This window comes from Cardiocondyla obscurior, linkage group LG01 (assembly GCF_019399895.1).
Source record: "Cardiocondyla obscurior isolate alpha-2009 linkage group LG01, Cobs3.1, whole genome shotgun sequence".
NCBI lineage: Eukaryota > Metazoa > Arthropoda > Insecta > Hymenoptera > Formicidae > Cardiocondyla > Cardiocondyla obscurior.
In genome coordinates, this window is record NC_091864.1 from 9,161,989 (window position 1) to 9,182,272 (window position 20,284).

A 20,284-nucleotide genomic window follows, 5' to 3' on the forward strand; every position below is an offset into this window, starting at 1 on the left:
GCTGCACTCATCCAGACTCAAGTGGATCTTTCCGCAATAATTATGCCAGCTGGACTTGCAATTCAGCATCTGTCGTGGCGAGTATGACAAGCCCTGTACGCCACTGTCATCAAGGAACAAAAGACACGCCGATGAGAAAGTGGCAGCCGCCACAAACCAATCGCGACGGTACGATCGCACGAAGCATTCGCGTTTGCGTGTGTATGCGCGCGACGTGCTTATCTGATAGCCGGGATGAGCTTGCGGGCCGGAATAACCGCGGCAAGGTATAACGAGTCCCTCGCGCTAATTGATTTATAGGCTGAACGGAGGATTCATCGAGGTATTCCAGATGGAGGCGTGTTCCGCCACCCCGCGCCGATGCGCGAGATCCTGGGCCAGGATTTCGGTCCCGCAGTGACGGGGTCTCGATACTTGGGCGAATCGCGGGCCGATATCGCGTCGGGCAGCCTTTTACAGAACGGGTTTACTTATTTCGTTCCTTTTTTTCTCTCCTTTTGTCTTGGACACGGGCGACCGGGCAGCGTTTTAACGTAGGCGTGTGGGGCCAACGGCACCTCTCGCTCTGGGCCTTACATGGATGCACCGTGAGTCACTGCCCAAAGCGGCGTATGTAAATGTATTCTGCCTACTTTATTCACGGACACTCAGGCCGCGATGGTTACCGCCGCGGATAAAAGGCGGTATGAAAACGTCTAACAGCGATATTCCTTTCGAACACGGTGAATTAATACTTCCTAACGAGTTAGAAAATTAATGGACGGAAGTTCGGTAACGTTAACGATGTCGCCGCAGTTTGTTGACGAGGGAAGAGACAAATGTAAATTTGTCAGGTCTAAGAGCCTCGAAGTCTCTCGGATCTTCATAAGGCTCGGATAAGCGGATGTCTGTTCTATAAGGCCCACGGGAGCACTATCTTCGTGGTTCTTCGCAGGAGCTCGTATTCTTTCGTCCACGATACTTCTTGGCCATTATTGGGCCTCTGGTGAAAGTGTCTGGCTAGAGATTTCGTAATCAGATATTAATATCGCTCCGAGATCTCGTATCTCGCGGGAATCATCGATCCAAGCATCGCGCGATGCAATTTTCTAAAGCAGCGTTATTTAACATTCATTAGCGCTAAACGTTATCTTCACCTTTTTGTACTCGCTTCCGCTGCCGTTGATTCATATTTTGCGAGATAAGGCAACAATTTGTAGCTCACTTAAGTAACGAGAACGTAACGATTACGTGAAATCAGTCGAATAAAACTTAAAAGAGAAAACAAAATTCTCCTCGTACACTGCCACGGAATTACACCTGCAATTTTAATGAAGTGAAGATCGGTGCTTTTTGCCGAAGAATACTCCGTTAATTAAGCGTTAAAGCGACGTTAATCCCGATCAAGGGGGCAAGCCGCCGAGCAGAACGGCGAGAGGCGTGTGCGCATTGTTTTTTCCGGCATGCCGGCCGAAGCTATATTAATCAAATACGCCGTGCGTCGTGTAATTTAAATTCCCGTTAATCCACCGAACTCGCGTGCGCGCAGAAGCATTGTCTCTTTCTTCCGAGGTATCGTAATCCCGCGTGGTAACCGATAATTGCCATCGCGCGATTGCGCTAACGAAGTGCGAATAACGTAAGAAAAATCAATCACCGTTGTCGTCGCCGATTGTTTGAAATTGGCACATCTCCGATAACGACGCTAATAAATTCGCGAGGGCGCGCGTCTCTTGCGGAAACGACTTCCACGGTTTCTCTCCCTCATTAGAGATCCCTTTCTTCCTCCTTTTTTTTTTTTTTAATTATTTTAGTGCAACAAGATGCGCCACTCTTTATCCTGGATTGCTAATTACGGTCGCCTCACGAGATAATGAAATAATCTTACCCCGCAAAACTCAGGAGACCGCTGACTTCCTTGAGAATTTTTTCAGCAAGTCGCAAACGCTTTATTAACCACGTAGGAGACTGTGCAACGTGACAGCGAATTAATATCGTGGGATTAGGCAGTTCCTTATCAAGACGATTCGTCCAGTAATCAACGACTAATCGTCTCGCAGGCTGAAATTATTATTACAGTTTTCTTTTCTCTCTCTCTTTCACCTTCTTTTTATGTCGAGTCTTGATTAACTCTTAATTAAATTCGTGTAAATGACAAAATGTCTGTAAGTTGTACGAGATATATATTTTACAAAAATAAATACAACGACTTTCTTACTTCCGAACGAAATACAATACGATCTATGTACACCGCACACAGCGTATCACTTTTCTTGAGGAATATATTAATTTATTGTACAATCACATTACTTCGCGCTTCAACGCGACGTAGATAAAAGTCTAAGGTAGCAAAACAATCGGAAAGATTTGACCGGTCTGGTATGCGAGGATCCTCCATTGCGTGTGTCTATCGTGCTATCCACGGAACGTGAGATATCTTCCTAAAAATTGTGAATACTAATCTCGGCAGGTTAATGAAATCTCATAATTGTACAAAAGGAAGCAATGACTATCACGAAGCCTAGGCTCGCCCTGAGGCCGGCGGAGCTTGAGTTTTGCTGGTTCAAAATCTGACACTGCGAGTTCCTGTAGTGCTTCACGTTGCCTTCGGAGTCACGCGCAAGCACGCAGAGCTCGTACTTCGTGCTCGACTCTTTTAAGTCGTGGATCCTGAAGGATCGCTCGCTGTAAACGACGTCCCTTTCGATCATGGACTTGCTGTTGCCGGATTCTCGCACCACCACGTAAAAGTCGCCGATGTCTTCGCGCGACGTCACGTACCACGTCGCCTTCCAACTGTTGTCCTCGGTGTTGCTGAAGAAAATTATATATTTGTGACAGCCAGGATTTTCAAGAAAAATTTAAGAACGAATATGTAACAAAGATTCAACGACGCGACGCGTAGGCGTTTGAACAAAATACGTACTAGTCGATACTTCGATATTTAACATCGGGCGTGATATCGAGTTCAGGCTCCTCTTTAATGTCCCTCTCGCCGCAAATCATTAAATCTTCGGTCACCTGCGAGATGAATTTATTCGCGAGATAATGCGGACTCTTGCACATTACCCTCGACCATTCCTCCGGAAGCTGCGTCTGAGTTTTCAGCCACCTTTTCAACGGTCGCACATGACAATCACAGTGCATGGGATTTTCTATTAAAATATAAACATATATTTTTAAAATATTAATAACTAAAAAGTCTGATCGTTTAAATTAAATATTTAATTTATCGTCACCTGAGTACTTGAGCGCCGTGCCGTTTTGAATAATTTTCATAAACCTCTCGTCAAAGACGCCCATTTCATTTCCTTCCAGATCGAGAACTTTTAGATTCGGCAACGGTAAAATTTTCTCGAGAGGCACATGGCTTAGATGATTGTTGCTCATATGCAAATTTGTTAAATTTAACGGCGGCACAAAAATGTCCTGTTCGGAAATGTCGTTTATCTCATTGTATGATAAATCCAAAGTCTGCAAAGCCGTTAAATTCCCGATTACATCTAAAATAGGGCAACATTTCAATAAATGACGATTCGCAGCAGGAAGCGCGAGCTAGGCCATTACTCGATTAATTGTCGAGGCTATTAAAGCAACGTTCTTTGTTTACTACTCACATCTCCTAATCTCATTAATATTATTATGAGAGAGATTCAAGTACTGAATCTTCTTAGCACCGGCAATAAGATCGAAGGTGACAACCGGCATTGAATTGTAGGATAGGTCGACCTCTTTTAGTCTGTAAGGGATCCAAGGGTCGTTAGGCAGGGTCTTCCGGGTAATGAACGATATCTTATTATGGCTTAGGTTGAGCCTCTCTAGGGACAGACAATCGTCGAGCAAACCGTGCGTCTTGTTATCCAGCTTTTCCAATTCATTATGCGACAGATCGAGCGTTCGCAGAGACACTAGACCCTGAAATGCGCCGTTCGGTATGTGGCTGATATTATTATTCGTCAAATTCAACGTCAGTAGCTGCAGAAGCCCTTCGAATGCCCGGCTCGTAATGCTGTTTATTTTATTATTCGCCAAGTTTAGCTCGAACACTATCGGCAAACGACCGAAGGCGGTTTTTTCCAGCTTCGTTAGGTGATTATCCTGAAGAATTTCCATCGGTAAGAATCCAGAAGATTACCGTTTGCCTCATAAAAATTTCTTTTGTTTTACCTGGAGATAAAGATACTGCAGGCTGCTCAGACTGCCCAGCGCCTGCCAGGGCGGCCTGGTAATGTTATTCGCTTGCAGGTTTAAGATTCTCAAGGTCAGCAGGTTTTCGAAACTCTTGTCTTGCAGGTTATCGCCCAGCCGATTCCGCGAAAGGTCCAGCGAGAGTAACGCATTCATCGTGGGCCATACATCGGTAGTTGGAATCTCCTCCAGCAGATTCTCAGAGAAGTCCAAGTAGCCCAGGGAAATTGGCAATTGGAAGATCTTTGTCAGACGATTATTTTTCACCGTTAGGCTCCTAAAATGTAATTACATGTTGCAGAAGTAACGTTCCTCAATTTTATTAATAAATCACGACGCACCTGCAGCTGGCTAACCGAGTGAGACTACCGCGCGCAATGTCGTTTAATTGATTGTAACTCATGTCGAGTTCTAAAAGCGTTGGTAGCGGTCCGAACGTTGATGGTTTTATCTTCTCCAAAGAATTATGTGACATATTTAAGAATCGCAAGCTAAAAAGCGTCTGAAATACGGCGTTGTGAATTTCAGAGAGATTATTATGCGATATGTCGATCGTGTGAAGCTCGTACAGCTTCGGAAAAGTCTGTCGTGGTATGGAGTGTATCAAATTGTGAGAAACATTCAGCACCTTCAGCCCCGTCATGTTGTGCATTGGAATCTGGCAAAAATTATATTTTTCAAGTGGCATTAAACGTACGAGAATATTTCAATAAAACGATGTAAGTCGTGTGATTGTTTGCATTAAAACAAATATGTTACTCACCTGATTTAACGACGTAAATAAATTATAACTGAGCTGAAAATCCATAGCGTATGACGCGCTATCGAAGGAATACTTTGAAATATTCTCGAGTTTGTTGTGACTGAGATCGAGCGACGTAATGTTTGCACAATTTTCGAAAGCCCCCGACTCGATCTTCGAAATCTCGTTGTGAGATAGGTTCACTTTTGCCAAATAAATATCCTTGAACGCCAATTTCTCCACGACCGTCACGAAATTTTCGGAAACGTCCAAGAGCTGCGTTGACATGTTCGTAAAAAAATAATCGTGTAAAAATTACGTGGAAATAATTTTTTGGATGTGTGCGTACGTACCTCAGCAAATTGTAGTTGATGGAACATTTGAAAATCGACCTTCTTAATAAAGTTACGCGAGAGATCGATTGTGCCGATCCTCGTAATAGAGCCGAAGGTACCACGACCTACGTCGTCGATTTGATTGTCGCTCAGATATAATCGTCGGAGGAAGCGCATTCCGCGGAAAGTGTTCGAGTCGAGTTTCCTAATCTTATTGTGACTCAAATTCAAGACCTTTAAGACGGAATTCCGAGCGAAGGTTCCTCTAAAACGAAAGAAACAATCTTAGATACGTCGCGGGTATTTAATTCGACTTAGGTTTTCTTCAAGATCGTCAACCTTTTCAAATCAGCGATAGCGTTGTGCGACATGTTGCACCATCCCATCTTAACGAGATCAGCCAAATGAGACGTGTCTAATTTATCTATTAAATTGTGAGAAATGTCTAGAAACTCGGTGTCTCTTAGACCCTTGAACTGATTCCTCTTCAGGTCTTTTATTTTATTTCCGTGAAGATCGAGGACTTTCAGTTTCTTGAGCGGCGTTAGCGATTCCACGGGCAGAGAAGAAAGTGTACCTGAAAAACATGAAACTCGGTCAAGAATTGTAACTTAATATTTTACACGTCTGCGATCTCTCTTATACATATATAAATGTTGTATTAAAAATATTTCTTTAAAAGCTTATTTTTTTTATGTACGTTAAATTAAACTTGTAGGATTAAATCACTTTACAGGTCTAATATAGATAATAACGGTGTGCATTTCCTGCTGACGATACGAAATTATGATTACCGTTACTAATTTCCAATTTTTCCAACTTTGCGGCCGCAGCGCTTTCACCGAAACTATTTCCCGGTAGGGAAGATATACGATGCCCCGTGATGCTCAGCAGACTGAGATTACCGAGGACCTGGAGTGCCTCGCGAGGGAATTTTTCCAGGTTGCTGTTTATCACGTAGAGTTCCTGAAGAGTTCGGTTCACACCGAGGAAGCTGTGCTCCTCGATCAATCTTAGCGGTGTGTCAATGAACTTTAACACTCGCACGTCCAGCGGATATAGAGCGGGACCATAAAATCGTACTACGGATACGCAAAATTATTTATTCAATTAATTTATTTTACCAAGACATGTCACGTATTTCTATTTTATTTTATTTTATTTTTTTTTTTTTTGCAATGTGTTAGATATCGACTTACCTATATTACATTTATAAAGAACTAGTTCCTCGATCGGCATGCCCTCGTTTCCTAGATTCGTGAAGGCGAGACTGAGGCTGGCTAGATTCGTATTCTCACAGCGGACGTATAAACCTCTGTCGCTGCCCCGAAGACACGTGCAGGGGTAGATGTAAATCGCATCTTTAGGGCATCTGAATCTCGGCCCGGGCGGTACGTAGCCGCCCATTACGAACGCCACCAAGCTCACCAGCAACAATGGCGATAACATTTCAATACCTTAAATGATAAAACAAAAGAAATTCACTCAACACACTGCTGACTCGTGATACTTTTTATTATTAGGCCGAACGTTTTATTTAGTCACTCCGTGACGCAACGCACGTCTCGTCTGAAATGTGGGAAAGTTTTTGCTGCGTGCACCCCTTAGTTAATCGCACACGCAATAGATCGATACGCCGATAACCATGTAGCTTACGCGTCTAATAAGTAAAATCGCAATACGGCTTCAAAATTGTTCTTCTGCGCAATCCTTTACGAACGAATTGTTAAACGGTGCTCTAACGTTCGTTGCCTACATTAAAGCGAATGCGATTACATCAGTCATTCGATTCGCGATCCGATACCGCCGCTCGTTATCCCACGCGGCTCGCCGAGGCCTCGCGTCTTCTATATGTCGAGAGGTGAGTAACCGCGAAGATTGTCGGTCCAAAAACGTCCTTCAGGGCGGGAATCTACTTTTCAGATGGCACACGCGACCCACGCACCGATCGCCGATGCGTAGCGAAAGGTGCCACGAAAAATCAAGATCCCGCGCGATCGTACCGTCAATTGTACTCCGCCGATTCATTATTCGATCATAATTAATTCATTGATCGTGTACCAACGATAGCGTTTCCCACGCGATTCTAGAAAGGAGGCACGCAACCCCGGCGATCACGCTTTCTGTCATGTTTGAAAATTATAAGCTATCGCGGGGACGTTTAGCTGGTACGTCAATCACGATTTGCCGCATGTTGCGCGTCTTGCAAAAGAAAATTACGAAAGCGCCGGCTCGTCCATCCGGAAATGTTAGTGCAATTGGATCAATTGCGATTTCGCTGTCTGTTGCCACGAAAACGATGAGCCACCTGCGTAACCGTGCGTGAAATTTCGATAGAAAATTAGTGATTGCGTGCAACGGCGATGCCGTTACGGTTATTACGAATTGATTGTCCTTCTTTCGAAATCTAAACGATTAGCAAATATAATCTTCGCATAATAACTGACCCCATTTTGAAGATCATCGTTAGATTTTCATACAATGTGGGTGGATTTGAAAGGACTAATCGTCTGTGAAAGAAAATACAATTGTCGTCGTTGGTAATTAATTATGTTACGATACAATTGTTTACGACGCTAGCTTCCTTTTTTAATCATGCTCTGATTGAGCATATTTTTCTGTTTATTAAATGAAAAATATCCGCGTTGTTCGTTCTGCTGTTAATTAATACTGTTGTTATTAGCTGCGCGATAGCAGCAGAAGTTGCGTTGCCAGTTTATACGTTTTATATACCGAATTAATCGAGATTGCCGCCGCCTCGCTCCCGCAATTAACGGTGGCCTGTAATTAAAGTAGTCGTGGAACCCGCCGATCTGAGAAACGGAAAACTATGCCTTATTACAACCCTAGTAATTCAAGCAGGCAAAGAAAAAGCACAGTGATCTAATTCAACCATCAGCGTACAAGGCTCGCTATGTAATGCGTGAACGCGATACGTAAGAAGTCGGCAGGATCTGCGTCACGAGGGAGTCATCGCGGTTACCTCGGGCGAAATGCATGCTGAGCAAAAGCATATTTACAGATTTACGTTTGCAGAGGCTGGTCATCGGTAAAGTCTGGCGAATTTGAGATGGCAGCGTTCGTAAGCAAAACGATACGTTGGGGAAAAAAAAAGAAAAAACTGCACGCGCCTTTCACTTACTTCAGTTGATCTTTCTACCTCGTAAACCAAGGAACTAACCACTGGACCGAATCACGCTGGTCTCTCGTGACACCAAACTCGTATCGGGTCCGAGAAAAATAAACTTACGCTGGTACCGTTTACGTAATTAGCAATACTTGATTATTTATCTGAAACTATTTGATATGCTTGGATCGTAACAGGAACGGCCTATCCGTTGCAGCTCTTTACCTGTATCGCAAATATTTAGAAATTCAATGAGAGCCATCAATAAAGAGTAGGCTTTCCCGCGAGACTTCCGTTTCTCGAAAGCGGAAAGTACAACACGGCGGAGAGAAAAAAGAACTTGCGCCACGCTCCACTTTCTGGACGTCTATCAATTAGAGCTATTGTGTTAGCCAAGATAGTCGACTTTACGTAAAAAAAAATTTATCGCTACCGCCGTAATATGCGCGTAAGTACTAAAATTAAATCTCATTATAAAAGAAACTCCCTCGTTGAATTAAGATCCACTTTTCCTCGTGCTTTTCCGACATAACGAATGAGAATATTTTCGTTTCACTAGTCGTCCTTGCGAATACCGTGCAACTACTTTATGTCTGATTTTTTTTTTATTTTACGACCTTTTATTTGCAACATTACACCTGTTCTAATAAAAAATACTTTACATATTTTATATATTAAAACGTATATTGTACCAAATATTAATATAATTATTAAAATAAAATAAAATGAAATAAGTACAACAGCGCAAAACTTTGCGACTCAGTTAGGTACCCAAGTTAATTTGAACTAATTAGTTCAAGCAACGTGGAAGCGTAACATCCCGTACGCGCGTTAAAGTCTTCATTTGCTGAACGGAGAGACGAGACGCCTAAACACACGTGGATACATACCCGTGAATGTTACGAAATTTAACGGCGTTTCCTATTAAAAAATTTAACAAAGCCTTAGAGAAGTCTTAACATTCGATAAACCGTTATTCATCAATGATACAAATCGTCGACGTCATACCTGTCATAATTCCTACGTCGGTCGACGAGTTGTCGAGCTTTTAAAGAATCGTTATTTTAAGAATTCTCTCTGCTTTAAAGCAACAAAATAATTTTATTGTTTGTCACAAAAATTGCGTTACCTTGTTGCACTTCGCCCGGTGATTCTCAAAAGCACGAAGATCGTTGTGACTTTCTTCAAGGATGCGCCGATATCCTCAGGGTTACATGTTCGCCGGTGAGCGGGTTGCCTTTTTTTTTCCACCATGCAGCAGCGGGAAGAATGAGAGAGACGAACAGAGAAGAATACACGTTTCGAGAGTTTCGCCGCTTGTCTTCAAGACATTCTGCATGTGGTTCCTGGGTGAAGCTGCCGTGAAAACTGAGCCGAGGCATGGAGGCAAAGAGAAAGGCAGCCTGAGAAGTAAGGCCTCCCTCATTGGCAGTTGATACGCGCTGTCCTTTCGTGGTCGTCCCACCTTGTGCCAACATAATAATCATATTTTGATAAAACGCTATCGTACCACTGAAGGTCACGGCAGATTGGTCGCGTTAACAATTAATTTTTAATTAATCAAAGTAATGAATAAAAAACGTAAAAAATATTTTTTTAATGAAACAATAGAAATAAATGTTTTAGAAGGTTTTGACTTGCCGAATTTTAAGTTTTCTTTGAGAATCTAAAATTAATATAAAATTATGAAGATTGATTAATTAAGAAAATTAGAAATTTATTTCTACGAATTATAAATGTTGCGCAAAAAATAATAAATGGTTCTTACGCAATTTTCATTTGTATAACATTGTATTCAACTTGGTGGATAACGATACGATCCTGGCAGAGTCTTGTAGAAGAAAGTCGGTTGTCGAGTAGCACCTTAGGATTGGTTCACGTTAGTGAAAGTATCTTTGCCTAGTTACCTTGGTGCTCAACTGAGTCCCGCGATTCACGGTGCAAAACCGACATCTATTGGCATACGGATTAATTTATATAAACATTTCCAACTAAAAAGTTAAAACAAATTTTTTTTTAATGTTAGAGAACTTTAACAAATTGTTTTCTATAACAAATGTATTTCTAATTCTTAAAAAATTAAAATTAAGGTATTTGAATTTATTGGACAGTCTTGGTCTTATCAAAACGTTCAATAAAGCAGGATGGAATGGTTAAGCATTGTATAAACGATAATGAGGAAGAATGACGAGTCTTTTGAGAAATTACATGGTTATTAAGGTCATCGAGCTCCTCTAGTTCCTCAGTTTTAGACGAAAAGTTCGTAGTCGAGCAGTCAGCTGCGTTATCCGTTGAGTGATTCAATGATAGTGTTCGGCAATATCAAACTGCAATTTTAATTTAAAAGATTAAGAAATTTTGTTTTAAAAAATGAATACTGCAATTAATATGAATTATTGTGTAACATACGTGTTTAACTTTTTATTATTGTTAGGTAAGTTACGTAAGTAATTGAATCAAGTTTTGCGAAAAATTTAAAATTATCTTTTGTTATACAGATACAAAGATGACAAGTCAATTTACTTTGGACCATTTTGTAAGAACCAGTTAATTTTTTTTGACCGTAAAATTTTTTTTTAAACGTATGATTGTGAATTGCAATAAAACTTAAGATATATTATACCGTACAGGATAGAAATTATTTGGAAACTTACGAGGAAGTGTCAAGCGAACAAACTAGTATCGATGTATTTGCTAATTTAACTTTTCGCTTCACCTGCGAGAATATGCCGTCTGGTTTTTACGCCGATATGGATTACAATTGTAGGATATTTCACGTTTGCGAAAATTCCGGTTACGGATTCCCGGTGATTTGCGCTAACGATACGGTGTTCGATCAGAGGCAACGAATATGCACAGACGAAGAAAATACTGATTGCCAGCGTGCTCACGAATGGTCTGTACATTTTATAATAATCAGCTCAGAAAATTGCGAGCAACTTTAACAACATAATTGGCAATTACTTGATGCAGGTATTACTTGAATAAGTTGTCTTATTCTGAAGAAATCGAGTCGAGAACGATTACGGAAGAAATCACAGACGACGAATTAAAAATTCAAGAGAACGAAGATGCAGTGCCTTCTGTTCTGCCACTGGTGATCGACTAAAAACATATCAATTTTGCATTAAATTACGAATAATTAGTTACGCTTTAACGCAACATTTATGAAAGAAATTTTTATATGCTAGACGTTTCAAATATTAGTTTTAGTTATTAACAATTTTTAATTGAAATTTATCGAGTTGGAAAACGTTGGATATTCATATTTATCATTATATTTATAGAATTCTCAGGCAATATTATTTTGCTTTCGTAGTAGTTCAACGTTCGAGCGGTTGCACGTGATATCATGCACTTGACTTTGATTTCTTTCGTGCTCTTGTTGCGTCCCAGTACATCTTTTGCTGCATGCAACGCATAAAACTAACGAAAAGAAAAAATAAATAAATAAATAAAAGGAAAAGGAAGAAATTCATTAAAAGAGAAAAAAGAGTGATTCTCAGCGTCGTAATCCAGAATAATCTCAAGTCTATTCCTGACCGTTGACTTTTCAAGGTTCTTGAAAGTTGTTGCGCCGGTATTTTCGATATCAATATTGCAGTGCATGCATACGCATATATAATTTTATTATATTTATTATCCAGATCTCATAGGGATCGTTAAGAGAAACTGTTATAATTAATTAATCAATAACTGTAATTTAGAGAAATAACAACGATTGTACAAGATTGGTAGATTTATTTTTGTTTAATCATTTATAATTAAGGAGCATATCAGTCTTAAAATCTACGCTGGCAATTCAGTATTTTTTCTGCGATATGACTACATGACATAATAATTATTAATGTATAATCTTGAAGGAAATATAAAAAAGGATATTACCCACCACCATGAGAGCCCATAACAATGAAATAAATATCTGCTGCAAAATGATGCGTATTTCGTAATTAAATTGCGAGGAATTGTTTCCATAACCATCTACGAAAATACCGTTTCTTCAGATTCTAAATATTATTTACTCTAACTTTTGAAAAATATATTCTACTTAAATCTCGTATTGCTAAGATGTAAGTAAAATGTAGTAAACTATTAACATTTCACTTTTCAACTAATCTTTTTTTAAGTGCTAGTGAAATTTATTTTATGCGCGAGAAATTATTAGGCAGAGAAATCGCAATTGTTACAAAACTACAGTGTTTTATGAACGTGATACCACGAGAATATTAATATAAAAAAATTAAAGCTAACCCAACGTATAATCCAATTTTGTTTCAGACTTCGATAAAAGCTTGTAACGATAAAAAAAAATCAAATTCTCGATACATATATAATATTTTAAATCTTAAGTTTTAGTATACATCGAAAACGATAAGTGAACTCGATCGTGCGAATCGGAAATGCTATTTTCCGTGACGATAGTACGACCTGTGGTCGTATTTCTGCGGCCAAGTGATCCCTGGGCCGGTTTTATCGTTGTCGTATACATATTTGATCTGCGGATTTTCCGATCCGAACATACTTTGCCGGATCATGCCAAACATAGCCGACATAAGAGCCATGTTGCTAATCATACCGGCCATAGTAGCAGCGGCTCTCGCGTGCGCCAAAGCCATTTGAATAATAAAAGATACTACAAAACCGATTGCAGGCATCAGGTGGCTCATTTTCGTTTTCATCGCTCTACCAAGGTGTGTTATCGCGCTCGTGATTTTCCTGGACATTAAATCGTCTCGCAAGCGTGGCAATTGGATCCTCAATTCCGAGCGTGTGCTCTTGTCGGAAAATGACTCAGTCTCTTTGATACTGTTCTCGTCATTTAAATATTCGACGTTTACCGTTGAAACTTTTTGCCTCGCCAATTTGTCCGAATATTCGTTCAGCAAGGATCTAAAGTCGTTCTTTACACGGTGCTCTTTCTTGCGTTCTCCATCATTTTCAGTGGATTCTTTTTCAAGCTCGTAGATAATTTCTTTTTTCAAAGGTACATTTAATTCTTCCGCGTCAAGATTTTCTCTGTGCTTCTCGGAATTATCTTTTTTCAGGTGTTCTTCGGTAAAGGCCTTCAATCTACTCGCAAACTTTTCATTCAAACGGGTCCCGAACAGAACGCTGAAAGCGTTGTAAGCATTTTCTGCGTTGAGGAACTGCGCGACATCACCATCGGCGAAGTCCGTTGCGTTGGCTTTGATTTTATCCAAAAACATTGTGATTATCTGATCGTCGTTTATGGACCGTTTAATGTCCGCGTATTCATCGCTCTCTTGCAAAAGTTGAAAATTCGCTTCCTGCACATCGTTTAGACTCCTCTCTTTCTTTTCTTTATCTTTTTTAATCTTCTCGTTGTCCGGCCGTTGATCCAGCACTTCTTCCATAATGTCGCTGATTATCGTCAGGATACTCGGCAAGTTCTTGTTGTCTTTGATCTTCGTAGCTCTACCCTCGCGGAATCCGCCAAAATTGATACCGATTTCGCCGTTCCCGTAACCCGTAAGTTTGAGAAAGCCTAGCTCTGTCTGAAACTTCTCCTCCATTACCGTCTTGTACCAGCCCAGAAAAGTATCTTCCACGGCTGCTTTTCTCGTCAGCAGTTCCTTTTCAAAATCGTTCGTAGACATGCCAAAGAAATTCTGTACTTCGATTTCCGTCGATCTTCCGAGCAAGCCGCCTAGAGGCAGCGCGGGCAAGGACGGCAGGCCGATTAGAGATGGCACGGTGTTTGTGATTACTGGCCAAATAAAAATGCCCATGCATCGAATAAAACTCAAGTTAAGTATGCACCGGACCACCTGCGACAATAAGCCGCGATTCGCAGTGTGCTGGTTTAAATCTTCCACCAACTTTAAAATCTCGTACTGATCGGCGGTTAGAGAATTCCTGATCGTAGAGTTTAACGTGTCCACGAAGTATTTCTTTGAATTCTCCTCGGATTCCTTTTCTGAAATTTTCTCAGATTTTGAAATATTAACTAGAAACTGAAGAAAGTCGGATTCCGTGATGTTTGAGAACGCGTCTTCCATTGTCGCCTCCGAAATCTGTTCGTTTTCCTCGGTCTCGTAATTCGAATTTAATAATTGATCGGTACTTCTTCGTTTCCTCTCGTGCTTTTTTGACGAAAGAACGGATTCCGGCAATGAACTTCGGTCGAGATCAGACAAATGGACTTTTTCCTGAGAAATATCTATAACGATTTCTGACGGTTGTCCGAGATATCCGGAAGCGACTCCTTGTTTGTCTAAAAAAAAAAAAAAATTTTTTTAATCAAAGATTAATAAATTGAATATTTATTTTATATTAAACATTTAACGGACTGATTCACCTACTGACGGAGTATTCGAAGCTCTCGATTCTCCGCTTATCTGGTTCGCTTGCTCCACAGTATTCGAAACTTTTGATTGGCTTATCTGCTGCTGTGACTTTGATTCCTGCGGTTTCAATTCCTGTGATTTTGTCTCTTGCGGCGGTAGGATTTCATATTGCGGATAATTTAGGCCTTCAAAGCTAGGCAATCCTGGAAACTGAGGAACGTTACCTTGAATGCCACTCGGTAATAAAGGGATTTGAGGGAGAGAAAACTGTGGCCTCTCGGCGAAAGGATTTCCAAAGCTAGGAATACCCGGGAATTCAGGAAGCTGCCCTATTCCAGGAATTTGACCTGCACCAGGAATCTGTCCGATGCCGGGGATTTGACCTCCACCAGGAATCTGTCCGATGCCGGGGATTTGACCTGCACCAGGAATCTGGCTGATACCTGGAATCTGGCTGATACCAGGAAATTGACCAACGCCGGGAAACTGACCGATGCCGGGAAATTGACCCGCGCCGGGAAATTGACCCGCGCCGGGGATCGGAAATTGGTCGAACAACTCTTCAAAATTCGGCACAGATGGTAAAAATTGCTTCAAAATTGGCCAAGTGACGTGCTGAGTGCAGGTAGCAAAATTATTTCTCCTCGCGCATTCCAGTACATTGGCTACGTATTCGCGGCGTATCGAATCCGGTACGGCTTTCTCCGCTAATTTGACAATGTTCGCTTCCCGAGGAGATAAAAGAGAACTTATTACAGGATGATTTGCGTCCAAGTAGGAATTTTCCAAGCGCGACAACGTGTTCTTCGGCAAATTTCTTAATGCGTTCTCTATTTTATCTTCAAACGTTTCTATAGTAATCGGAACATTGCTACTTTTCTTATCAAACGTCTGTTTATCGGAATAAGCATTACGCAGTAAGATCGACGATAAATCGAGCTTTTGCCTCGGCAAAGTTTGGTAGGTTCCGAAATTCGGAAAATTTGGCAGCCTCGGGAAAAATTGAGCAACAGTTGGCCAAGCTATATTTCTCGTACACTCGAGAAACGTATTTTCTCGGACGCAAGTAACCATCTTCTGTACGAATACCGGCTTTACTGAATCCGGTAACAGACTTTCTGCTGCTTGAACGATATTACCTTGCTCTTCTGTCAATTCAGTCGTAAGTTGCGACGATCTTGAAGCAATCGTCGAAGCTGGCACACCCGGTGTAGAATGCTGCACGGCTTTGAGAATTTTTAAAATCACACCTTCCGGGTGTTCGGAAAAGATAGGATAAAATCTGGTATCTGTGATGGTAACGGTGGCGTCTCCGTGCTGGCCGATTTTAACGTCAGTTTCCGAGAATGGCGATGGATCGGTAAGATTTTGAGTTAACGTGACGTTATTATTTGCTACTTGAGAATGTCCTCCAAAATTCGGAAAGCTGGGTAGCCTCGGGAAGAATTCCGATAATTTTGGCCACAGTACATTTCTCGAGCATCCTAGAAAATTGTTATTGCGAACGCAGTCTGCCATTCGATCGATAAAAGCAAGACGAGCTGCATCGGGTAGCAAACCTGTCGTTATCTTAAGAATATTTATTTGCTGATCGTTAAACAGATCGCCGAACTGCTGAAAATTAGTAATCTTAGCACCTTGATCTTCTCGCACATTCGGTGAAGATAGCTCAATCGTCTTCAGGATGTTGAGTATCACCGATTCCGGATGCTCCGTAAATATCGGCACGTATTGTGTTCCAGTGACACTAATTACAGGACTGTTACTCTGTGGAACTTTCGTTCTAGAGGTAATCTTTACGTTGAAATTCTCTTGCGATTTGTTCCATTCCTGCTGATTTTTTGTAGCCTGGCTCGAAGCATTCTGGTCACTTAATGGAGCTTGATTTTCTAATTTTGATGGCTGTAACGTAATTAAATCATCGGGAAATTCAGGAAAATTTTCAACGTAAAGAGCAACTGTAGGCCAAATAATATACCTCGTACAGTTGAGAAAATCGTTATTTGTTTGGAGGCAAGATATAACTTGATTAACGAGAGGAGAGCGAGCCACAGGCGGTACCAGATTCTCCGCTAATCGCAATATATTAAGTTGTTTCTCAGTAATCGTTGTTAAAACTACCAATTTCTCGTTGGTAGCCAAATTTTTCGATGTTCCTCTCAAAGAGTCTCGTGCTTTTATTAAAATCTCGGTAATCTTTTTCTCTAAATCGCTCGATTCTTTAGAAGAAATTTTATTTCCACGTGAAGTCAATAATGTAGAAATGCCACTAGATTTTTCCGCGGTTGAATTATCGGAGTTCGATGGAATTTCCGAGCTCGGTGTAGCCGGTGTAGTCGTCGTTTGGCTCCCTCCAAAAATCGGTAAAAACGAGGAAAAATCGGGAATTTGAAAATCCGGGAAATAACCAAAAACGTCGGGCAACTGCCAATCCGGCAACCAATTCGTAATGTTCGGTAGATTGGGATAAAATTGCTTGACCGTCGGCCACGTAGAATATTTAATGCAGGTCACATAATTATATTCTTCGATACACTTAACGGTTTTCTGAACAAATTCCGGGCGATACGATATGGGGAGTAACTGTTCGGCCATGTAGATTGATAATAATTGCTCCGGCGGAAGTACGGCGACGTAAGAATCCGTACTGGCGACAGGCGGTGATACTTTCGCGTGCTCTCTCAGGGTATTCTGTAGAATGTTTATGATCACCGCTTCTGGTTTCGGCTTCCGTATTCTCGTGGCATCAGCTTCGATGACTTCTGGAAGCTCGCCCGCGGTTCCGACGAAACTGGGGAACGGAACGATAGGATATTGCGGGTATAACGCTATTGACGGGTACCAGCTCGGATAATCCGGAAAAGCCGGCAGTGTTGGATAATACTGCTTTACCATTGGCCAAGCGAAGTACTTTACACAGCTGAAATACTCAAATCTGCGCACGCAAGAGAACATTCGGTCGGAATATTCGCGACGTATCTCACCGGGTAGAAGCCTCTCGGCCATCTGCAAGATTTGAAGTTGACCGATAGTGAGGAGGGCTTTCAAAGTTTCGTTCGTCGGATCGATGTAGGTTGGCGCTAAATCGTAAGTGACTTTCGACTCCAGAGCGTTCTTCAAGATATTAAAAACAATAAACTCAGGCGTTAGCAGCCTCGGGCGAGGAACGTTGTCTCCTGCTCTCGCGGACTTGGCTCTATTACTCTGAAACAGGTCAATCAAGTTTACCTCGACCGGTAAGTTGTCCAGAGACTGCTTGACTGACTCCGGCAGATAGTCGAGCACGACGGGCCAGACGAAAATACGTATGCAATTAAAAACATTGAGACCACGAATGCATTCCCCGACGTTTTCCGCAAACGACTGCCGTTGCCTTGTCTGCAGCAATTGTTGAGCACACTTTATTATTTCTAATTGATTCTCAGTCAATTCGGTTGTATTTAAACCATCCTCGTACGTTTTGTTCGTAGATAATTTCCGCGTTAGCGCAATATTCTTCAAAATATCGAGCAGCTGATACTCAGTAAATTTCGGAATGTCAGGGAGTATCTCGACTGCCTGCTCTTTAAAATGCTGAAGCAACGTTTTATTCTTGATTTGCTCTTGAAGTAACGCGGCTTCACTCTTCCACTTCTGATAACGGTCGAGATCGGCTTCCGTCGTTGAAGGTAACTCATCAAGATTTTCAACTCGCGTCGACGCCGCTTTCACGTCGCTGCTACGTTGATTACGGATCTCTGCGTTTTTTTCAGCAGTTGCATCAACCTCCACCAATTTGTCTGAAAGAAAATCTTCTTCGTCAAGTTTTCCCGATTGTTTCGCATCGTTATTGATGGACTCGATGGCGTCATTTCGTATAGATAGTAATTTTTCTATTTGACCGTCTACGATCGACTGTTGCTCCCCGCCAGGCAAACTGCCTTCCTCGGCGTTTAGATAAACAGTCGAACTCTTGTACTTGAACTTACCTTTAACATTAGCTCTAGTCTCTCGGTTCAGATCCACGTCTTTGTCGCCGATTTCTTCGTCGTTCGAAACCTCGTCGGCAACGCGTTCCTGTTGAGTCCTTTCAGTTTCTTCCGCCTGAGCGAGAGGTAAGCTGCGAAGCTCATTGCGCACGTCCTTACTCACGTCTTCATTATTCTCTATTTGCGCCTCGTTTAAATTCTGTTTCGCTAAATTTTCGATTATTTGCCCCGTTTCTTCTTTATTTAAAGTTAATTTTTCTGTTTGCTTCACGCCACCGACGTTCTCTACGTTCTCTTCAAGATTAAAGACAGCGCCCGCATACTTTTTTTCTTCTGGTTCCGCTCTATCTTTCTCGCCACTTACGTTTTTTACATCCGCGTGAGACTGTTCGGCATTAACCTTAACGGTATCTCCCTGCAAATGTGGGATGTTCGATATTTTTCGTTGATTCAGTTCCTCGTTGTCGTCGGACTCTACTTGTGCGTCAAATCGTCGAATACCTTCGTCCTTCACCACGCTCTTTTCGACGTTCCCCGCGCCGTTTTCATTATCCCGCAGCACCGATTTACCGGGAAGGTTCACGTCGTTTCGTCGCCTCTTTTTCGCCACGCTACCTTCGTCACCGGCAGCTTCTGTCTGAATATCTTCGGGATCATCGAATATCCCTTTCGTTGGATTAATCTTTTCCTCGCCACCAACATCTTCAGCGTACGTACCGCGTTCCGCTGCAGTCGTTTCGAAGCTTTTTCGTTTCTGATCCACGTTTTCTTTGTCATCGGGCTCGGAATCGTTCACCTCCGCCGGTTCCGAAAATTTGCTGTACACTTGCTCAACGACAGCACTACCGTCATCACGAGCTACACTTCGAGCCCGTACTTGAAGGACGCAGAGCAGGAGGAAGAAGCAGAGAAGCGAGAGAGGTACGAGACGATGGATGCTCACGGTTGACCGTGGGCGTCGAGAGTTGAGTGCTCTCATGGTCGCGGTCGAGAAGCGAATGTCTCGGCCACTTCTGAGCCGGCCTATGGTCAGCCATGCAACACGCATGGTGATACACATACCATCGTCTAAAGCACGCCGACTGTAGCAGTTCACGGACGAAGAGGCAAACCTGTAGATGAATAACAGTCTGGCATTTCCATTTTTGCGGTGCCCCTCTACGAGGCTTCTTCGGGGTTGCGGGGTAACGAGCTTCGCGTCCAACGAGTCCGCCGTGGCCGACCGGTTGCGTTTCCTGCGCGGAAATGGCAATGGCATCAGGTGCATCGATCGCTCGATTTATCTTAACACGCGATTTCCTTAACGCAATTAATCGCGCAAATTAGCCGTACCGTTCAAGCGTTATCGTGCTCACGACGTGAGTTACCTGCCACGTACCTGAGGGAGTTTATTTACCTGAGATCATTTGACAACTATGGTTTGCAAGCGCTCTTAGCACGAGAAGCAATACTTTAAAAGAAGAGAACGAGAAGCGCCGTAAACATGGCTAAGTGCAAGGCATGTGCATTTTTGCGGCGGAGATCCTCTCGTACACACGCTATCAGGGATATTCAAAAGCAAAATCTGAAATAAAATACGAAATAATTAATTATTTGTTTAACGTTTCTCATAAATTAATCATTCGTCTTTTTATAAA

General features: G+C 42.0%; 3 protein-coding genes across 3 annotated transcripts; 1 reads left to right on the plus strand and 2 right to left on the minus strand.

Moving 5' to 3' along the window:
• Positions 1-1,979: 1,979 nt before the first annotated feature.
• On the minus strand, positions 1,980-6,696 carry Conv (insulin like growth factor binding protein acid labile subunit convoluted). The gene is made up of 11 exons (XM_070659950.1): positions 6,444-6,696; positions 6,039-6,326; positions 5,584-5,821; positions 5,263-5,509; positions 4,931-5,185; positions 4,509-4,825; positions 4,147-4,444; positions 3,597-4,077; positions 3,219-3,482; positions 2,906-3,134; positions 1,980-2,793 (listed from the first exon to the last, which is right to left on the minus strand). Exons 1-11 carry the CDS (start codon positions 6,691-6,693, stop codon positions 2,451-2,453), a joined length of 3,210 nt encoding a protein of 1,069 aa, XP_070516051.1. The 5' UTR covers positions 6,694-6,696; the 3' UTR covers positions 1,980-2,450.
• A 2,865-nt stretch (positions 6,697-9,561) lies between these two features.
• LOC139111099 (uncharacterized) lies at positions 9,562-11,752 on the plus strand. Its single transcript, XM_070671558.1, has 4 exons — positions 9,562-9,781; positions 10,870-10,907; positions 10,975-11,267; positions 11,345-11,752. The coding sequence occupies exons 1-4, from the start codon at positions 9,562-9,564 to the stop codon at positions 11,478-11,480; spliced, it is 687 nt and encodes a 228-aa protein (XP_070527659.1). The 3' UTR covers positions 11,481-11,752.
• Positions 11,753-12,773: 1,021 nt separating this feature from the next.
• Positions 12,774-19,948, minus strand: LOC139104440 (uncharacterized; the record flags this gene model as incomplete). Its single annotated transcript, XM_070659936.1, is given in 3 exon segments — positions 12,774-14,606; positions 14,691-19,687; positions 19,689-19,948. Coding segments are annotated over 3 exon segments (7,089 nt in total), but the record flags the coding sequence as incomplete, so codon positions are not given.
• Positions 19,949-20,284: the final 336 nt, after the last annotated feature.